Consider the following 22,286-nt stretch of genomic DNA (forward strand, 5'->3'; position numbering starts at 1 on the left):
TGAACCAAAACTGACTTGAATAATGACGTTTAAAAAAAAAAGTAAAAAAAAAAGTAAAAGGGCAAGATAATAATATTATCACCAATAAATCCGAAATAGTTTTAAAATGGCTAATTACTTCATCTACAAAATATTGTTTAGGCGATAAATTAATTGAGATCGATTTTCGGTCTAAAACACACCCGGCCTTGGGCCCATCCTGAAAACCGTGGGCTAACACCCATCAATTTTGTCTGAAAATGACCTGTTCGTACTGTTTCGCCCATTTGACCACCCAGACGGCCCCATCGTCCCCACTGGACCACCCTCACCTGCTCCCCAGCATGCTTGGGGCCGTCAGTCGATTTTTGACCTAAACCACGCCCAGGCACCAGGCCCATCCTCAGAACCTCGGATTAACACCCATCGATTTGGCCCAAAACGATCCGTTCGTGCTGTTTCGCCCGTTTGACCACCACCGGTCCCCAGCCCGCCTGGGGGCGGCAATAAGTAAGTTTAAAGTAGTGACAACCGTTCATCTCATTAGGAAAAGAAATTTCATATCCTTAAACGCAAAACTCTTCAAGTTAAAGCATCTTCACGATCGTATCCTTCATTTGCCAAAAAATCGACTTATTGATTTGTTTTCCTTTGACGTATCTAATCACGACCTTGTTGGCCTTCAAAAAATATTTACGATCTTTAATAGTAGACATCCTCTCGTAACCTTTATTAGCTAGTGGTGTGATATCCCTTTTTGGTTGTTTGCTTTTATGTTTTTTGATCATTATGCTGATATCTGTCCTAAGTCGGGGGACTATTGGAAACAACCTCTCTACTTCAACCTAGACCCCACTTTGTATATCCCTTGTGGGTGTCTTATTTCCTTTGTAGCTATCAGTGTATATCCCTTTTTGGTTGTTTGCTTTTATGTTTTTTGATCGTCTGTCCTAAACCGGGAGACTTTCGAAAACGGCCTATCCACTTCACTCTAGATCCCACTTTGCATATCCTTTGTGGGTGTCTTGTTTCCTTTATTAGCTAGTGGTGTGATATTCCTTTTTGGTTGTTTGCTTTTATGTTTTTTTATCGTTATATTATTATTTGTTCTAAGCTGGGACTATCGGAAATAGTCTCTCTACTTCAACCTAGACCCCACTTTGTATATCCCTTATGGGTGTCTTGATTCTTTTATTTGCTAGCGGAGTGATATCCCTTTCTGGTTGTTTGTTTTTATGTTTTTTGATCGTTATACTGTTATCTATGCTACGCTAGGAGTCTATCGAAAACAATCTTTCTACTTCATCTGAGGTAGTGATATAAACTGCGTATACTCTACCCCTAGACCCCACGTGGGAATACATTGAGTATGTTGTTGAATAGAAGATGTAATTGAATGATTAAACACAATAGGAAAAGAGGTAGTAAAAATGCACCAAACAAGGATTTATCAAAACAAAAATTACCAAACATCCCAACAAAATTTAGCATGCTACAACTTCACTACAAAATGGTTTTAGCTTCGAATACTCGAAAATCGATGAGGAAACAACAGAAAGATAAAAAAGAGTAACAAGCAAATGGCGTAAGCGTCATCACTTGTCAGCCTTGGCAGCAGTAGCAGCAGCTTGACCGCGAAGCCGACCAGTTCTTCTTGCAGCAATAAGACCAACCTTTTGTCCAGGAGGTGCATCACGACGTACTGTGCTAGCATGACCAATATGTTGATGGTTACCACCTCCATGAGGATGCTCCACGGGATTCATAGCAACACCGCGGACCTTAGGCCAGCAGTTCCTCTTCACACGGTACTTGTGGTAAGCGTTACCAGCTTTGAGCATTGGTTTCTCAGTACGTCCTCCACCAGCAACCTGACCAATCATGGCACGACATCCACTGGGCACAATCTTTTTCGATCCTGATGGAAGCTTGACTCTGTTGAGAGTTCAAATTTGATCAAACAGATCACAATAACATCTGACAGTATGGCCATAACATCACGAAAATGCGCAAAACTAACAAAATCTGTTAAATATAATGGATAACGACATTGGACAAAGCACGGCAACTAAGACAGACTATCATTGCAGCAATCACAAGAATCTAACCTACCTAAGTGTTTCTCAACTAATTTATCAAAGAACACAAGAACTATCATAACATAAAGCAGGAGTTTTGATAATATGAGTGAACAAGCAACAAGGAGATAAAGCATCATACACAACCATAATCAGGTTTCGAATGGACAATCTCAGGCACACCTCAATGACTTACAAGCATCAGTAGAATATCACAAACTAGTTTAACGCAGTTACACAATGGATATGACTTGGAAAAGAATGTCTCATAACCAAACTTCATCGCGAAGACGAGATAAAGTGATACAGTTAATCCTCCTTCCCCAACACCAACAGCACAAACTTCACATTAAACTAGTCTATGGGCGTAATGAACAATAACACAACAATGGATCAGATAACTCGGTTAGTATCCCTGACTGCAAAGAACCATATCTTCACCTAGGTTACACTTGCAAAGTATTCTTAAGCAGATATATATTTAATAGGCAAAATTACAAAAAAACTGGTCAAAACTGAACCATATTTCCCACAAGTCTAACCATCATCTTGACTGAGCCATATTTCCCACAAGTTCAACCATCATCTTGACTGAGCTGCTTTAACCATCATTAAAAATATAAATCAAAGAGCCAGAATCTAACGGAGAAATACTACAACTACTAGTATAGACGGATAAACAACACACTGCTACCTACCACCCTTTTACTCTTAACTCACAGCCTACACAGCCTAGTATCCAAGGTCGTGTACTCAGTAAGCTAAAACTGAGCCCAGCAAGCTAAAAAGAACCATTTTTCCACTTATACTAACAAAAGCATCCATAATGATTCAAACATCTAATTTAACAACACGAATAATAACATACCTAGTAGTCCCCTCATCAAGATTATGGAATTAACTACCACATACATCAACTCCAGGAGGTAGGACTGAGGTATGCATACACTAACTTCTTCCGAGCCTACTTGTATAATTATACAGGATACATTGTTGTAATCAATTAATCAACTATCCCATATAAATACTAAACTACTTGAGTCAACTCTAAGAGATAGGAATAACGCCTACAGACCCTCTATTCTCCCCACACCCCACTTGTGGAATTACACTGAATACAACTGTACTGAGAGCTCCAACCTTCTGTTGGCGACTAGAACCCACAAACTAAGCGGGTGCTTACCATCCGAAAAACGCCTAGTTGGGTCAGCTAAGAAAGCATTTATTTTACAATAATTCAAGCATTTCACCTCAAATCACAAAAAATAGCTATCAAGAATAGTCATCACCAATCGAATGAACAAAAGAATGATCAAAAGAACATACCTAGCAGTCCCATTATCAGGATTATGACTAATAACAACAGCATAATCACCCAAAAACACCACAATCACAAAATATCATTATCAACAATCTACGTACACTATACACTCTCCAGACCCCACTTGTGGAATTACACTATGCCAGTCAGCTAAAAAAATCACTTTTTTACAACAACTCAAAATAAAAATAGCTATCAAGATCGATCAAAACAACATACATAGTCGTTCCATTATCAAGATTATGACTAATAACAAACTAAGGGGCTGCGTACCATCCAAAAAACGCCTAGTTGGGTCAGCCAAAAAAGCTTTTTTTTTACAATAATTCTAAGCATTTAACCTCAAATCACAAAAAATAGCTATCAAGAATTGTGGAATTAACTTACCTAGTAGTCCCATTATCAGGATTATGACTAATAACAATAGCATAATCCCCCGAACACCTCGCAAAAACACCTCGATCCCCAACTTTATGCTCCACATTACACACCACAGCACCTTCCGGTATCGATCTCAATGGCAACACATTACCAACAACCAAATTCGCCTTTTTCCCACAATAAACAAATTGTCCAGTGTACATTCCTTCAGCAGCAATGAACAATTCCTTCTGATGCTTATACCTAAACGGATGACGAAATGTGACCCGGGCTAACGGGGCGCCCCGACCAGGATCGTGAATGACGTCAGTGATGACGCCTTTTAGGTAACCGTTACGCTCGCCGAAATCTAGGGTTCGGAATCGGGCCGGACCTTTACGGTGATGGGTATGGGATTTGAATACTGAACCGGCTCCTTTACGTTGTGCTCGGATTACTCGACCCATTTTAGACCGCCGGTTTTTTTGTTTTGCCGGTTTTTTTTTGAGGGAGAAATGAGGGGGAGGAGATTATATAGTGGTGCCCTAGTTGTGATTTTGGGCCTAAGATTTGGTCCAAGAATGATAATAAGGTCCATGTAGGGAATTTTGGCCCAATATGAGCAAGTGTACGTGAAGTCGATTTGAGGATCGTTATATAAGTCATAGTTGAGGTATATAGATTTTTTAAGTTTAGTCGTTTTAGAATTAACTTAAGATTTACGGGTTTAGATAGTCGATTTACTACATGGGTGGTGTGTGGTGCCCTAGTTGTGATTTTGGGCCTTAGATTTGGTCCAAGAATGATTTTTAAGGCCTATGTAGGGATATTTTGGCCCAATATGAGCGAGGGTACGTGAAGTCGATTTGAGGATCGTTATTTAAGTCATAAGTCATAATCGAAGTATATAACTTTATAGTTGTGAATTTGGGCCAATGTTGGTCCAATATCAGCAAGGAGTACGTGAAGTTGATTTGAGGATCGTTATTTAAGTTAGAATCGAAGTATATAACGTTGTCGTTGTGATTTTGGGCCTATGTAGGGATATTTTGACGCAATATAAGCAAGTGTACGTGAAGTCGATTTGAGGATCGTTATTTAAGTCATAATTGAAGTACATAACTTTCTAATTATGATTTTGGGCCTATGTAGGATATTTTGGCCCAATATGAGCAAGGGTACGTGAAGTCGATTTGAGGATCGTTATTTAAGTCATAGTCGAAGTATATACTTTATAGTTGTATTTTGGGCTTATGTAGGGGTATTTTGGCCCGATATGAGCAGGGGTACGTGAAGTCGATATGAGGATCGTTTTGTAAGTCATAGTCGAATTATATAACTTTATAGTCGTGATTTTGGGCCTATGTAGGGATATTTTGGTCCAATATGAGCAATGGTGCGTGAAGTCGATTTGAGGATTGTTATTTAAGTCATAGTCGAAGTATATAATTTATAGCCGATTTGTGGACTATTATTTAAGACATAGTTGAGGTATATAATTTTTTTAAGTTTAGTCGTTTTAGAATTAACTCTGCACTTACGGGATTAAAGTAAATATCAATTAAAGATATTGACGTTTGAAGTTGTAATAACTTCAGTAGCTTTAAATTTGCATTTTTCGAAAAAATATTTTCCTTCGTACCAAACACACCCTATAACTATTTTACAAGTGTCATTCTTTAACGATCTGAATCTATTACTCTCTGACTTTTACCTTTTTTTCCAAAAGGGTTTCAATTATAAAATTGGAGTGCCTTAGTTTAGTGATGCATCGCATGAGGTGAATGTGGAAGTGATAGATTAATGCACGTGTTATTTCCAAGAAAGGTAGTTTTAAGTAAAAATTGGGAGATCCATAATGATATCGCATATCGTATTGGAGTGAGGTGAATGAAATTGAGGTTCGGATTTGGTATGTTATACGATAAAAAAGTGTCCTTGAGACTCTTGAAGGAGGTTAGAGCGACGGAAATGAAAATGCTTAGATGGATATAAAGACGCACTAGAAAAGATAAGACTAGGAACGAGGATATTTGAGACAATGTGGGAATGATCTCGTTGGTGGATAAGATGCGAGACTAAGATAGTTCGGACATGTGAAGAGGAGAGCACTATACCCCAACAAAGATGTGCGAGTGATTGACAGTGATAAGTTTAGGAAAGAGTAGAGGTCTAGTAAATCGAAGAAGATTTGAGAAAAGGTGATTCCAGAGAACATGACACAACTTTAACTCACCGAGGACAGTCAGTAGATAGGAAAATGTGGAGGTCGAGAATTAAAATAGAAGGTTAGTAAGAAATTGAACCTTTTATCTCTAGTTTGACACGAATTTGAAACACTATTATTTACTTCCCTTTTCCCTTATCGGTCTCACTATTATTATGTTAGTATTATCATATTTCTCAGTTTTGCGACTGTTATTGTTCCTTTGACTCGGTTATCCCTATTATTTCGAAGTCAATACTTTTTCTCCTCTTCATTTTTCCATCGTACAATTTCTTACTTCTGTATTTTTCAAGCTTATTTTGAAAATATTTTTCTCGAACCGAGGGTGTTATAGTAAGGTCTGCATATGCTTCACCCTTTTAGACTTTACTTACGAGATCAGACTAGATAGATTAATTATTTTAGTGCATTAGTTCATAGAGACAAGACTAAAAACAACACAAGGCAAGATGGTCCACCCACACAATAAGTTGGTCCAATAAATTGAATGTAATCATCCCTAAAAAGTAGCCCATATATGTGAATGTAGGTCCTTATGGTCCCATACATCACTCTCCAATGCATAGTACAAATTAGCATCTTATGAAATTTGATTTGTACTAGTACAACTTTTACTTACATTGTTTTGATATTTGTGCTTTCACACAATACAATTACTAGTTGTTTTGAATTCAAATTAATCAGATTCCAAAACGTATATTGAACAACAAATGAGAAGCAAAAAATGAAGATACACTAATATAATACGAGTAAGGCTGTCTACAGTACACCCATTCTTCAAAAACCTGCTAACGGGGATATTTTGTGTATCGGGCTACCCAACACAATACAACTATAGATGTCACAAGTCAATATGTTTCAAAAGTTTCGAGCAAGAGTCATGGTATGAAGTCTGTCTTTGGGATTAACGTTTTACCAATGTGACTCCTAATTAATCAGACTCCAAAACGTATATCAAACAACAGATGAGAAGCAAGAAAATTAATATACACTAATATAATACAACTACTGAAGGGGGGCGGTAAAACTATCTTTCTATGACCTATAGGTCATGGTTTGAACCGTGGAAGCGGCCACTAATATTTGCATTTAGATAAGTCTGTCTACGTTACACTCCTTCTTCGGAGACTGCTAACGAGGATGTTTTGTGCATCAGACTGCCCAACACAATACAACTACTACGCTTATATCATTATAGATATCACAAGACAACATTTTTCAAAAGTTTCGAGCAAGAATCATGGTATGAACCTTTTACCAATATGAATCAAAATTAATCAGACTTCAAAACGTATATCTAACAACAGTTAAGAAGCAAAAAAACTAGTATACACTAATATAATACAACTACTGAAGGGAACCCTGGAAAAACCGATAAAACTATCTCTGTGTGACCTATAGGTCACGGTTCGAGTAGTGAAAATAACCACTAATATTTGCATTTAGATAAGTTTGTCTACGTTACACCCCTTCTCCGGACATTTCTAATGAGGATGTTTTGTGCATCAGACTGACCAACACAATGCAACTATAGATGTCACAAGACAATATTTTTCAAAGGGCATATGTTGTATCTTTGTGCTTTAAATATGTCCTTATTCCAGTGTTCTTTTTCAGAATTCCTGCATATTCAACAATAAAGTAAGAATAAAAGGACAATACAAAAGTATTATTTTCACGTGAATGAATAATAGTTCACATGAGATAAAATTAGTACCTAGATTCAGTGCACTAAGCTTCCATTATATGTCAGATTAGGAAAAAAAATTGGACTATAAAAGTGTATTAGACACAGTTTTATCCTACGTTTCTGCTATAGACTGTTGTTGAAATACTCATATAATGACGTTCCAAGAGTCAAAAGACAGAAGAAAATTAAAAAAAAAAAAAGAAATTTTTGTTATGGAGTTTCAAATTCTACAAGTAAAATTCCACGACAAAGAGTTTCACCTATGGTTATTTTTCAATTACAGCTCGGATTCATCAAGGTAAAATAGATAAAAAAAAACAATAATAACTATGTCTTAGTCTCAAACGGTTCGAAATCAACTTTTTCTAGGTAAATAGATAAACAACAATAATAACTACGTCTTAATTTCAAACATGTCGAAATCAACTTTTTCTAGGTAAATAGATAAACAAAAATAATAACTACGTCTCAATCCCAAACACGTGGACTTAACAAGTTTTAGGTAAATTTGATAAACAACAATAATAACTACATCTTAATACCAAACAAGTCAAACTCTAACAATAGAGATAAACATCTACTACCCTCTAAACTATGACCAAATTTGTTGCGATACACTTCAATTTCACGGGGGCCTATTATCCCTTGAACTAAATTTTAGGCTTTTAGCGCATTTTTGTCGACCTTTTAGCTGACGTGACACATAGCGGTCCTTCACACGCCTCAGGTGTTTAACTTCACGCAAGGTGCCGGCCACATCAACACAAAAAGGTGATAAAAAAAGAGAGAAAAAGGTGCGAAAAATACCTATACTTTGGTGAAATTTACAGATACGCATCCTAAACTTTGCGGGGATCCTATAACCTCTCAAAATATTTTTTACCGTATTTAACTGACATATATTTGGTATTTGGACCACTGCGTGTATTTCACGCATAAGAAATATGTTTGATAAGGGGCAAATATATGCCAGTTAAATACGGTAAAAAATTAGGATAGAGGAGTCATAGGACTCCCGCAAAGTTCAGGGTACGTAACTGCAAATTTCGTCAAAGTACAAGTATTTTTCCCCAACAAAAAATGCTAAAATAAAGTTTAGGGGTAATAGGACCCCGTAAAATTAGAATATATCGTAGCAACTTTGAGCCGAGGGTCTATCAGAAATAGCCTCTCTACTTCTCCGAAGGTAGTGGTATGGACTGCGTACATTTCATCCTCCCCAGACCCCACTATATGAAAATACACTGTGTCTGTTGTTGTTGTAGCAACTTTAACCATAGTTATATTTGAGGTAAAATACATAAATAGCCAAAAAAAAACATAGTAAAGAGAAGAATATCCAAGAATTTTACTAAGAATTTTTATGCATCTATAGTATATATTCAACCCCTTCGACTAATTCGTATATTTACTTCTGAACCTCAATGAGAATCCCGTCTTCGCCACCGCACGCAAGGTGCCACAGCAACACAAAAGGGTAACAAAAATACGCTAAAATTGAGTTCAGGAGATAACACAACCCCCATAAAGTTGGAGTGTGTCGTAACAACTTTGACCATAGCTCGGGGCACTGGACGTTTTTATCTCCTCAACAATATTTGAAGTAAATTACATAAAGGGCAGCCCGGTGCACTAAAGCTACCGCTACGCACGGTATCTGGGAAAGGGTCCCACCACAAGGGTATATCGCACACAGTCTTACCTTGCATTTCTGCCAGAGGCTGTTTCTAAGGCTTGAACTCACGTGACAACAACTTTACCAGTTACTCCAAGGCTCCGCTTACAAAAAAAAAATATGAAGTAAATTACATAAATAGCAAAAAAAAAAAAAAAAACCATAGCAAAGAAAAGAGTATCCAAGAATTTTTACCATTTGGATTACAATGTGGTGGATCTTTAAAGAGTGAAAGTGAAAGTTGTTTATGAGCCAAACCAATATCAAAAAGTATAAGTCCATAATTATTTATATCATCAACAACAATTCCTTTAACAGGTAGACATACAAATAACTCTTCTTTTGAAAGTCCATGAACACCATTAAGACTACCATAAGTAAGATTAGCTTTGAAATAACTCTCATAAAATGCCATTGTTGTTGTATCAAACTTTGTTAAACAAGGTCCATATAAATAAACTTCAAGAAGGCCATTTGATGATGTGTAGTTGTAAGATTTTACTTCTTTTGGGAGAAGACCATATGGTAAGCCTTTGGATTTGAGAAGATCATGAATGGACATAGGTGAAGAAAGTGATAATAAAGAGATGAACATGAAGAAGAAGAGTGAAAGAAGTGGACATTGAAGGAAAGCCATGAATGGATGAAATGATGAGAGAGAGAGTATTGTATTTTTGGTTTTAATATCTTTTTATGGAGTTAGATATTATTTTTTTTTTTTTTTGTGATGCCGGATCGGTCGTTCAAGATATTTGGTCTTTATTCAGACCCAATGAAAAAATGGGATAATATAACACCCCGTATTCAAGTACGTGTATTGGCGTATTCAAGTACGTGTATTGATCTTATTTATATAGAATTAATTTTTTTATTTTATTTATACCGGAATTTGCCCGTCGATGGTTCCATGCGAAGGTTATTGAATAAGCTTTCCAACGATATAAGGATTTCCAAAAACGGATAGGTTTCGGATATAATCGAGCACGTTCAAAACTATAAAACGGTAGCCGGGATATTTGGGAATAATAAATGTGCAGGAAAATTTCTTGCACACAAACTACTGAGGCCAGCCGAATTTTTGGGTCAACTTTGAATGACCATAACTCCCTTAATATAATGAACTTGGAGAGATCCGACCTATGAAAAGAAAGATCTTTGAGTCTTCTTTCCAATGCAATTGATTTCATCCAAATCCAACGTCTGAGTAAGGAGTTATACTCGTTTTACTTCAGCCTATCAAAACAGATTTTTAGGATCAACTTTAAACCACCGTAACTCCTTGTATAGGATGAAATGGGTGACCTACTTTATATGAAATGAAAGCCCTTTGAATTATCCTTCCAACGATACCAATTTCACCCAAATCCGATGTCAAAGCAAAGAGTTATGGTCGATCTACTTTAACTTATCAAAACAGTCCACCAAAGGACAGATTTGACATTATTTAAATTTTAAAGGCATTTTGGTCATTTCCTATTATATTATGGATGGGAATATGTGTATATATACATGTATATGAGTTCAAAAACTCATTTTCATCATCAATCATTGAGAAAAAATAAACCCTAGCCAAATTTGACCTTTAAATTACTTTTGATTCAACCGTAAAAATTCCAAAGTAATTCGATAACTACGTTTGTCATCTCGAGAGCTTCGAACGAAACCTATTATTTGTGCAAACAGGATTGCATAATCAAGAGGTGAATTCTAAGGTATGAATATTATTTGCCTTTGTTCTTTTCCATATGTATATGTGTGATAGAGGATTTTATGTATTGATTGTTATTGAAAAGTGGTGGAAATAGGGTTATGGACTATTTTGCATGGTTTAGTTGTATTGAATTGTGGAAGGTGGATATGGTAATTGAGTTATGGAAGGTGGATATGGTGATATACTATTGAATTGATAATTATTTATGTCTATGACTCAATTTGGTTTAATGGATTGGTTGGAAGGATAAATGAATCCAAACTTGATATTGGAGGATGTTGTATGAATATGCATGACATGTGAATGTAATTGGAGTATAAGAGGGTTAAAGTGACACCCTTTATGGTGTAATTAAGGCTTACTACTTAACCACTAGTTTGGTGAATTCAAATAATTGAATTGTGACGTTTGGTTGCTAATACTAGATTGCTATATATGTTCATTGTAGATAAGTAATCCGAAAAGACGGGAAGTCCATTTGGGACTAGTATTAAAGGTTGACAGTCAGGTATGTAAAGCATACTCTATACCATATCTTTGACATGAAAGTGAACAATTGTTCTATTAAGAAAGTTTCCAAAGTTATTCAGTAACATGTGATCCATAATGGTTTTGTATGATGTCCTACGTTACCAATGAACTTGTTTCTATCCTACAAGATGTCAAGACATTCCAATACTTACTTGTTTTCCAAATCTTACATGTTTATTGCACTAATGAATGTCAGAAGGTATCCGATTACTCAAACAAGATTCATGTGCTATTAATGACTCCAAAACACTTCATTGATATGTCAATGAGTTCTTACTTCATTGTTATTGCATTGATGGTCTATTTATATGTCTCTTCTTGATGTATCATTGTTTTAAAGTATCAAAACTGCGGTGGCAACCGAAATAATAATCTCAAAGATTAATTGAACTAAGTGATGGAAGTTCTCTCTTATCGGGTGGTATCCCAAGGGCATAAGCCTATCATGAGTCGATCCCTATTTATGTGTTTATAGGTGGTATCCCAGGGGCATAAGCCTATCATGGGTCGATCCTAGTTGATATGTACTGGAGGCAGCCTAATGGTCACAGTACAGTACAGTAATGATTACAAAGATGATAAGAACGAAGGTAAAGTGATTGAATAAATACAGTGTACAGGTTGTCACAAGTTCTAATGAGCGTGGTCCACTCCTATTACAATTTATTCACTTGTTTCTGATTTCTATTGAGCTCCTATATCATATGTGATTATCTACAGCTTTACATACACAGTACATATTTCGTACTGACGTCCCCCACGGGGGACCTGCATTTTATGCTGTAGGTATAGGTACCTCAGCTCATACACCGCACAAGTAGGAGCCAGGATATCCAGCTGCTTTTGGTGAGCTCCAGTTTGCTTTGGGGCTTTCCGTGTCATATCCAGTCACTTTTGATATTGTATAGAAGTTAGTTATATGGCGGGGTGTGTCCCGACCTTAGTTAAACTCTGTGTATTGTCTAGAGGCTTTGTAAACCTAATGCACAGTCAAGGTGGTGTTTTATTAATAGACGTGATGGCTCCAACGGCCAAGTATTGTACATACATATATATGTGTGCTCGAGCTTATACAGATGATTATTTTCTTTTATATACAACATGATGCTGTCTGAATTTCGGGTTGTCATAGAGGTATGCATGGGAAGGATAAGGTTATGAGCTGATTCTCCCGGGCCTCCTTGGTTACGGGTACCAGTCCACCCCAATAGAATTTGAGGCGTGACAAATAACTTCTTATGGACTCGTCGAGAATGATTCTGATCTAGTTTATGGCCTACTATTAGAAGTAGAAGGAGCTCTGGTGGGATCTTCACGGATAGAAAAGGATTGCTAGTGATCGAGTGATATTTCTTCTTAGGTACGCCTCCGAACTATGGTCAAAATTGCTATGACATACTCCGACTTTACAGGGATCTTATTACCGTCTGAACTCAATTGTAGCGTATTTTTTTCACCCTTTTGTGTTGACATGGCACCATTATTACGTAAAATGAGGCCCACGTCGAATGTGTCACATCAACTAAAAAATTGACAAAAAGTGTCACGTCAACTAAAAAGGTTGACAAAATACGCTAAAATTTAGTTCAGGGGTAATAAGACCCTTGTGAAATTGGAATATGCCGTAACAAATTCGATGATAATTCAGGATACTAGATGCTTTACTCTAGATATTATTCATTTCTTTTTTGACATAAAGCATCCGGTACGCCTTCGAACTATGGTCAAAGCTGCTATGAAATACTTTAACTTTACAGGGGTTTTATTGCCCCTTGAACTTATTTTTTAGCGTATTTTTGTCACCCTTTTTTGTTGGTGTGACACCTTTATTATATAAAATGGAGTCCGTGTCGAATGTGCCATGTCAGCTAAAAAAGTTAACAAAAGGTGTCACGTCAGCTAAAAAGGTTAACAAAATACGCCAAAATTTAGTTCTAGGGTAATAAGACCCTTGTGAAATTGGACTATGCTGTAACAAATTTGATGATAGTTCAGGATACTAGATTCTTTACTCTAGATATTATTCATTTCTTTTTTGACATAAAGCATTCGGTACGCCTTCGAACCATGGTCAAAGTTGCTATGACATACTTCAACTTTACAGGGGTTTTATTGCCCCCTGAACTCAAATTTTTAGCGTATTTTTGTCCCCCCTTTTGTGCTGGTGTGACATCCTTATTACATAAAATGAGACCCACGTTAAAGGTGCCACGTCAGCTGAAAAGGTTGATAAAAGGTGATACGTCATCTAAAAAGATTCGACAAAATATGCTAAAATTTAATTTAGAAATAATAAAATCTCGTGAAGTTGAAGTGTGTCATAGCAAATTTGATCATAGTTTAGGATACTAAATGCTTTACTTTAGATATTGTTCATTTCTATTTTCATGTGTTTGACTAATTTGATTGTCTTTCATGTTTACCAAAATAAAAGGCAAAATACATCTATATTAAATGTATTTTTGGTTTTGATATTTTTTCATGGAGTTAGATATCATTCATTTTTTTTTTAGATAAAAGCATTCAGTACGTACCTGAATTATGATCAAAATCGCTATGATATAATTTTACAGAGAGTTTTATTATCTTCTGAACTCAATTTTAATGTATTTTTGTTACCCTTTTATACTGACATGATATCTTTATTATATAAAATGGGGCTCACATTAAAGGTGTCACGTCAATTAAAAAAATTGACAAAAGGTGATACGTTAGTTAAAAAAGTTGACAAAAATATGCTAAAATTTAGTTCGGGAGTAATAGAACCCCATAAAATTGAAGTGTATTGCAACAAATTTTGTCATAGTTTAGGATACTAGACGCGTTACTCAAGATATTATCCATTTTTTTTTTTCATGTATTTGACTAATTTGATTGTCTTTCATGTTTTTTGCCAAAATAAAAAGGCTAAATACATCTATATTCCCTTAAATTTGTGAGTAAAATCCTCTTTAACAAATTTTGTTGATAATACAAATATTTTAACTTTTGTCATAATGCAGACAATCATGACATTTCAAAATAATGAGGTTGCACAATTCATCAAAAGTGCAGTCTTATAGGAAAAAGTCAGATCATCAATATGTTGTCGATAAAACAGACGTTCTAATATTTCCTATTAAAAAGTCTGTTCATGACATTTTAAAGACAATTAAACTGCACAATTGATCAGAATTTTTGCCGTATGGGAAAAAGTCAGAACATCAATATGCTGCCTATCATACATAAGCTCTAAAGTTTTGCCCATTAGACAATTCAAAACATTTTAAAACAGTGAAACGTAGTTCTAGCTTTGAACGTGTTCAATTGATCACAAGTTTCACGTTATAAGCAAACACTATAAGTTGTAAAGCGGAGACAAAAATTAAACACCAAACACTTTGATGTATGCTAGACGTAATTTTTTTCCACGAGCAAAGAACATAAATCCCGATTGTCTGAAGTTTGATTACGAAAAATCCCCATATTATGCATAATTATTGAAATTTCAATTTTGGATATGTCGAGATACATAATTAGTTCCGACACATCCAACGAAGATACATTTTTCCTTTGTAAAAATACATAATGAGCTCTCGGTATATTTTTTTGATTTTGAGTCTGTCGAGATACATATTATATCCAATGAAGATACATTTTTCCTTTGTAAAGATACATAATTAGCTCATGATACATATTTTCTGATTTGGGTTTGTCGATACACATAATTAGCTCTCAATACATCAAATGAAAATACATAATTAATTAAAAATTTTATAATTTCTTTATAAGATTAAAAATTCTCCTAAATATGATAAATTAAGGTGTATGTTTGCATTATTTTTTCTAAAATAATTTAATCAAAAGGTTGTTCGGATGGTAAACACCGTCTTCTTATAAAGTTGATGGGCTTCAATTGTATTTAAGTAGTAGGCCCAAGTTAGGTTGGATTGGTCCACCGAAAAAGGTCCCGAAAATACAAATCTCCGATCATTTCTCCGGCGAAAAATCTCCGATCGTATTTCTCCGGCAAATTCCGATCATATTTCTCCGGCGAAATTCACTTTGTAAGTTACTTTTCCAATTGTTTTTAATAATAAAATTCGAATAATGAATTTTATTTCAGCTAATTTTGCTTAATTTACTGCATAAACAAACAATTAAATCCAGTTTTTGTGATTAATTTATGATTTTTACAAGTTGAAATGCATCATTATATGTTGATAAATTTTATTGAAAAAAATAAGATAATAAAATATGGAGTATTTCATAATTGTAGTATTTAAGTTGAAAAAGTTGCAAACTTTGGCAAAGCTAGAATTTGGGTACCGATAATGGAAGGGCGTAGGGATGGCAATGGTGCGGTGCGGGTTTAAAAAACCCGCAAGTTTTAAAACCGCACCGCACCGCATCACCTTTAAACCCGCATAAACCCGCCCCACATTCATACCCGCGCATAACCGCACCGCACCGCTCCATATTTTTATTTTTCCTTCTTTTTGAAAAATTTATAACTCCATTGAAAATCATAATATTTTCAAATCTACAACTAGGAAATAATAACTAATTTCTATTATATCACTTTTCAATAAAAAGTTATCAAAAAGTATAATGTGTACAAGTAATGATGCAAATATCATATTTTTATTAAAATGAATAGAGACGTTAAACACTTCATTTGTAGTGTTATACATATCGTTTTAAGTATCATAAAACTTTAAGTAAAGAATACATATAATTTTAGGTATATTCACGAGAAAAATACTAATTTTTAGCTTTTTTAAATTTAAACCCGCATATACCCGCAACCCGCACCATTTTAAAAAAAAAAATACTTTAACCCGCCCCGCACCCGCACCATTTAAAAAAAGACATACTTTAACCCGCCCCGCCCCGCCCCGCATAACTTAAAACCTGCACCGCCTCGCATAGCTTAAAACCCGCACCACACCGCACCCGTACCGTCCCATTGCCATCCCTAGAAGGGCGTAGTGATCAATAAAGTGAGCTGAGAACTATGAGGTATCAAGATTCATTGAGTTATGTGATCCTCCATTTTAGTGTGTCCGTAGTAGTAGGGAGGAGTGCTTTGTTTGTATCTGTGCCTGTAGTTTCGTGTTCGTAGTGTTCTGATGATGTTTGTGATCTCGCATAGATAGTTTATAGTATTACTCTGCCGGTGTCTTGTGTGTAGTTTCTTATTCGTAGAGTTCTGATGACGTTCGTGATCTCTAATAGATAGTTTATAGTATTATTCTGTTGGTGTCTTGTGCCTGTAGTTTCTTGTTCGTAGTGTTCTGATTATGTTTGTGATCTCGAATAGATAGTTATAGTATTACTCCGTCGGTGTCTTGTTTCTTTTATTATCTAGCGGTGTATTATCTCATTTTGTTGTTTATTTTATGTTTTTTGTTTGTTATACTGTTTTCTGTTCTGAGCCGGGGGTTTATTAGAAACAACTTCTCTATTTCAACTGAGGCAGGGTTATGAACTGCGTACACTTTACCCTCCTCAGACCCCACTTTGTGGGAATACACTGGGTATGTTGTTGTTGTTATTGGTTTTGACTTAATACGGAGTTTAAGAAAGTACAGAAGATTTTTTAATCTGATGGTTGTAAACTAAGTTTCCGTTTGGTCATAGGTTTTGAAGTTGAAGCTTGAAAATTTGAGTTTTTGAAGTTGTGGTTGGACATGCATTTCAATAGAAAAAAAAATTAAAATTTTGTGATTGGAAGTCCCAGAAATCCAAAAACTAGTATGAGCTAGTTTTTAGGAAATTGAAAGAATTTGAAGATTAGATTTTAAAAATTTATTCAAATTTCATGGCTACATAGATATTTGAAGATAAATTTTCAAAATATACTCCCAAAATCCTTGTGTTAGTGGTTCAAATCCACTTCTAAGCAGGGGAAAGATCCAAACCATAGTCAGGAGTGAGCTGGATTTTGAAATGAAAGTGAAAGAGTAAGCAAAAAAATGTCAGCGCTCCAAACGCTAGCTAAAGATATGTAGAATGTGCTGAACATATCATTAAGGAAAGAGACATTCTTTCTCAAACGGACTAAAAGGGAGGGAGCATGTGTGAGGTGCGCACAAGCTGGATAGGACACCATGGTTATTAGGAAAAAAAAACATTTGTTGCATATATTTTCTTGTTCTAATCTCCATCAAGAAGGTGTTTTGTACCTAAGATAAACATTTGTTGCGTATATAGAGGGAGTATAATGCGTGAAATCCTTAGTGTGCATAAGGGTTTTTATCTTTTCTTGAATTTGTTTCTACTATCTCAACCTGTTGGCTTGAAAGCATGCTACTTTTGTGCTCCTTTTGTTTCCTAAAAAGATCAGTTTCAAAATGTTATTATCATTCACATGAAATATTAGTACATCATTTTTGTGGGAATTTTGAGAAAGCTAGAGCATAACTGGATCTTAATTCTTTATATACCGCTGGTATTTCCTGTGTTTTAGGATCAGAGAGGTGCACAGAACCTTGTAATATCTGAAGGGGTTAATCACCTAATGCTTTTGACATCAAACACTTGCAATTTTGTTGTAAATTTTCCGAAAATGACGTCTGACTTCAAAGGTTGTATTCACCTTCCTTCTTGTGGTTCTTTCTTCTTCTATTTTTTATGGATGATATGATTGAAAATTTTCCTCTTGCATGTGATGTCTTACCTCACAGGAAAAGCTATTGTACTTATGGGTGTCAGCGGAGCTGGAAAATCGTAAGTTTTCAAGTTAGTTACTGATTTGGTTTATGCTGCTTTCTGGCGTCGCACTTCCCTTAGTTAATCAAAGGAATTGTATAGGTCATTGATCTGTTTCTAACTGCATTTTAGTCAAGCTAGACGTTAAGAAAGAACTTCAGATTGTTGAAGCAAAAATATCTTGTTACTTGGCATTTATCTGTTTTTCAGTCTATCTGATCAATTGAAAGGAAAAATGACTTGGCTCACTGTAATGCAATACATATTCAATGGTGTACTCATCCTAGTAGACCTTTTCTCAAAAAACTTGAAAGCTTATCTGAACATGTTATTCCGATTTGCACATCACTGTCTTCAATTTTGAAGCTCCAAACTTTTAAGGATCGTATGCATGCTTGCTCAGAACAATTGGTCAGATGCTTGGAAGAGCTGTTCATGGCCGCTTTCTTGATGCCGATGATTATCACTCAGAGGCTAACAAAGGTAAGGACTATGATCATGAGTTATTATATCTAGTCATAGCTGATCAATGAGAGCATGTTCCCAAGGGGTGCATTTATTGACTATTTGCATGATCTAAACAGAGAAGATGAAGAATGGGATCCCTCTTTCCGAGGAAGATCGTGTTCCATGGCTTGAAGCATTGCGAAATACACTGAGAAGAGGCTTAGTTGACAATGAAACTCTGGTTCTTGCTTGCTCAGCTCTGCAAAAGCGGTACAGGGAAATCCTTAGATCTGCAGACCCAAATTATGAACCAGGTTCTTATGCAAGTATTGTTAAATTCGTTTTGCTGGATGTTGGAGCTGAAGTGCTTGCAGCTCGGCTGGTCAAGAGAGCAGCTGAGGGAAAGCATTTCATGTCTGCAAAACTCTTGCAGACCCAACTGGATTTGCTTCAGATTGATGAAGCAGAAGGAATACTTACGGTCGATGCTACACTGGACCCTGAGGACATAGTGAAAACCATTCTTACTTTTGTCATTTGATTGACAATTAAAGAAGAATTATTTTAAAGGGAATTTTTATAAACAGAATTCTTATAGTTGTTATATGTATTTTTTTGAATGATGCTAAGAAAAAATATATGAAACAAAGTAATGATCTTTTCCTTCTAAGAGAGTTGTGACTTATTGACTATAGCCAAAGCAAAGAGACAATGACACTTCTGTTATTATTTATTTTAACGAACAAGGACAAAGCTGAGAAAGGTTTTTCAACTCGGCTCTTTTGCTTGATTTCATTCATCTTTTGCAAATACAAGAAGCTCAATAGGAATTCAGGCTTCATATATTGTTTTACAGTTGAAAAGCCAAAAGTGGCATCTTTGTACCAAAGAAGTGGATAGAGCCATTCCAACCTTCTGTGCGTCGTTGTTTATATACATGCTCTTATGAATCCTAGTTTTTCTGAAGTAGAATTAGTGAACATTTCTGGTTTCAGCTTGCCTTATGAAAAGAACATTTAAGGTCTAAAGAAGTGTTCCATTTGAAGATAAATTCATAATGCACGCTTGTTTACTTCCCATTTGTACTCATTTGTAATAATTTTTATTATGGTGTAAAAATCTTTTCGATTGTCAACAGTTTATCATCTATCTCTCCTTTATTCCACAGAACCACATGACAAAATTACTAGATCAATCTACTTTGTACAATGGAGGACATGTATCGATAGGAATCAGCCTGCCTCTTCAAGAAACTTTCTTGGTGAGTGCTGCCTTCTCACCCAGATAGCGCGTTACAATACCCACAAAGAAAGTGGGAGAGGAGCTACCTAGGATGATTTTTATTATTTTGGTTGATTAATTACAAAGATACTTGTTCTTTTCTGTATAGAGATGAAGCTACAGAGGAAATGGAAGTTAGCCATTCAATTCATGTTGTTCCATTGCTTGTGGCCAGGAACCCAGTTTGGACACGTGGGACTGAAGTGGCTGGACACGACCCTCGAATTCAATATCTCAACAAGGGGAGCGAATTTCACGCTCCGGGGTGTCTTGTATTGGTTTATGGAAGTACCTAAACTAACATAGTAGTCCATGAGCTTGTCAAAAGTCCCGATTTCCAGTATCCTGATCTCCAGAGGCCCAATGGATTTGTCAGAGGCGCGCCCCTGGCGGTAGACGCTATTTAGAGATTCTTCAGTGGTGATACAACAATCTTCAAAGACCGAAGGAGGAATTTGGGTAGAGTCGTTCACACTTAGCTCCCAGAATAGGACATAGTGGCCTGGAATGGTGGCTATATCGGCATAGCTGGTGTACTCTGTTACATTAGCATCAAATGGTATGAGATTGTGCACTGCATTGTTCACTGCATTTTGTAGCTCAGCTTCATCAGTCTTGTCAGAATCAATGCTCAAGATTACATTTTCCCGGCATGCAATGTAGAATTGAGGTGCGTTGTTCTTGTATCCAGCAACTTGAAGCACATCACCCACCCTGTATCTATAGAGTCCTGAAATGACACAAGTCCAAGCAAAGCTAAGCATTAGCAGACATGTTGGAAAGACAAATGGAAAAAAGAAAATGATTCGAGCATTTTTTTTGGCATTTAGAAGTACCTGAATATCTGGTAACAACAAGCTCGTACTCCTGGCCAATCTTGACATCAACCAGATCTACTAACTGATTTTGTTGTTTCTCATTAAACGACTTGGATAGGAAGATAGAACTGATGATTCCATTGTCTCTGTGAATTGGTGCGAACTCAAAATAGCACATGGTGGGGAATTGGGGATAAGGGTGTGAAAAACTTCGCTGCGCTTACAGAAGGGGTTTAAGTTGATTCCTAAGCTGCTCTCCGAGGAACCATACATGGTAGAGACAAGAGGAAGGTCATTGGTGTAATATTCAAGGGTTGGTATGTACTGTGCCATGCTTCCGGTTACAACAACATCCACATACTTGGTGTTAGGCCACAACCTGGTGATGATCCTTGCCATGAATCTTTACTGCATTCAGCCCCGATGAAATCAGCTAACTCTGGGTCAGGTTTGAGGATTCTCATCACTGACTCTCTCACTGACAGATCTGTAATTTGGGTGTTAACATTTCCCATTCGAATATCGTTGCAAAGTAGAGGCCAGTGCTTTTCTAGGAACCGGATGGCACGGATGAAGCTGGACGCAGAGTACGACCCAGCCCTGAGTACTTCTTTGCATTGGTAGAAACCACAAAGCATTTGAGAGTACATGCCTTGGTAAGGGTCTGGGCAGAGAATGGTTTCAGCAGGACTAGTGTAGTTTGCATAGGGGTTAAGATGCCTGTTGTTGAAATAAGGACTCTTGTAAATACTTGTTAAAGCAGGGCGAGCTGTTAATCCTCCTGGGGTCTTGGCTTCAGACTTTATGGACAAGAAATACATTCCTTTGCCCTTATCCAAATCTGGAACAAATTGGCTCATCACAGGCATCACAATGCCGCGTAGCTGAAATCTCTTCCCAAGCGCTTCTTGGGTTGTTGGCATCAATTTTCTCTCCCCTCCGGACGTCCCGGAACTGCACATAAAAATTGCTCTTCAGAAGAAATTAAAGGGTCCACATGCAAGAACTAGAAAATCTCAATGGAGATGCGAAGAACGTGAATTGTGTACTTTATAGTAGTACACTTTTGAGACGGAGATGCACATGTCGGAAAGTCAAACCTTGTCAAGAACTCTGTGATGGGTTGGGAGCACAAGATTGGAGTTTATCACCATGGGCTATACAGTTGATATCAGGTTGAATATCTTCATATGTGATGACAGGGATCACTTTCTTGAATGTCTCTCTATCGGTGTGACCATTGAGACCATGACGCTGCAAGTACTCAACGTTGGCATTTCTAGAGAGGATTTCCGCAAGAACTCTCTTTTGGACCTCATCAACGTCGGTTGTGACCTCTTCAATGAACTGAAGAACCTTCTTGTTTTCCTCCGCGATACTACCATTAGGGGCCTTCATTGGGCTCTTTGGTGCATCAGGTATTGTTCTTTCCATCTTAATAAAGACCTGGCTGAGTCAATGATTTTGTTACAAGG

At 36.5% G+C, this 22,286-nt stretch overlaps 3 protein-coding genes and 1 pseudogene across 8 annotated transcripts in view; 1 reads left to right on the forward strand and 3 right to left on the reverse strand.

Moving 5' to 3' along the window:
- Positions 1-1,410: 1,410 nt before the first annotated feature.
- LOC107845565 (60S ribosomal protein L8) lies at positions 1,411-4,363 on the reverse strand. The gene is made up of 2 exons (XM_016689967.2): positions 3,766-4,363; positions 1,411-1,914 (listed from the first exon to the last, which is right to left on the reverse strand). The coding sequence occupies exons 1-2, from the start codon at positions 4,203-4,205 to the stop codon at positions 1,575-1,577; spliced, it is 780 nt and encodes a 259-aa protein (XP_016545453.1). The 5' UTR covers positions 4,206-4,363; the 3' UTR covers positions 1,411-1,574.
- A 2,843-nt stretch (positions 4,364-7,206) lies between these two features.
- Positions 7,207-10,057, reverse strand: LOC107845929. The gene is made up of 2 exons (XM_016690443.2): positions 9,526-10,057; positions 7,207-7,587 (listed from the first exon to the last, which is right to left on the reverse strand). Exons 1-2 carry the CDS (start codon positions 9,965-9,967, stop codon positions 7,520-7,522), a joined length of 510 nt encoding a protein of 169 aa, XP_016545929.2. The 5' UTR covers positions 9,968-10,057; the 3' UTR covers positions 7,207-7,519.
- Positions 10,058-15,465: 5,408 nt separating this feature from the next.
- LOC107844927 (gluconokinase) overlaps positions 15,466-22,286 on the forward strand; it is a 27,704-nt gene continuing 20,883 nt past the window's right edge. The window contains exons 1-7 of one of the 6 annotated variants that reach the window (XR_007046038.1): positions 15,466-15,618; positions 18,024-18,141; positions 18,241-18,295; positions 18,669-18,748; positions 18,850-19,193; positions 19,881-19,973; positions 20,169-22,229. Coding sequence is in view for 3 of the 6 variants with exons in the window: in XM_016689247.2 (XP_016544733.2) it covers positions 18,075-18,141; positions 18,241-18,283; positions 18,669-18,748; positions 18,850-19,193; positions 19,881-19,973; positions 20,103-20,108 (633 nt within the window). In the remaining 3 variants the exon portion in view is untranslated. Of the gene's footprint in view, positions 15,619-18,023; positions 18,142-18,240; positions 18,296-18,668; positions 18,749-18,849; positions 19,383-19,880; positions 22,230-22,286 lie in introns of those variants that run through there. The other 5 variants (XR_007046036.1, XM_016689247.2, XR_007046037.1 and 2 more) reach the window with 5 other exon arrangements.
- On the reverse strand, positions 20,137-22,245 carry LOC107844928 (annotated as a pseudogene).

The sequence above is a fragment of the Capsicum annuum genome, chromosome 10 (assembly GCF_002878395.1).
Source record: "Capsicum annuum cultivar UCD-10X-F1 chromosome 10, UCD10Xv1.1, whole genome shotgun sequence".
Lineage (NCBI taxonomy): Eukaryota > Viridiplantae > Streptophyta > Magnoliopsida > Solanales > Solanaceae > Capsicum > Capsicum annuum.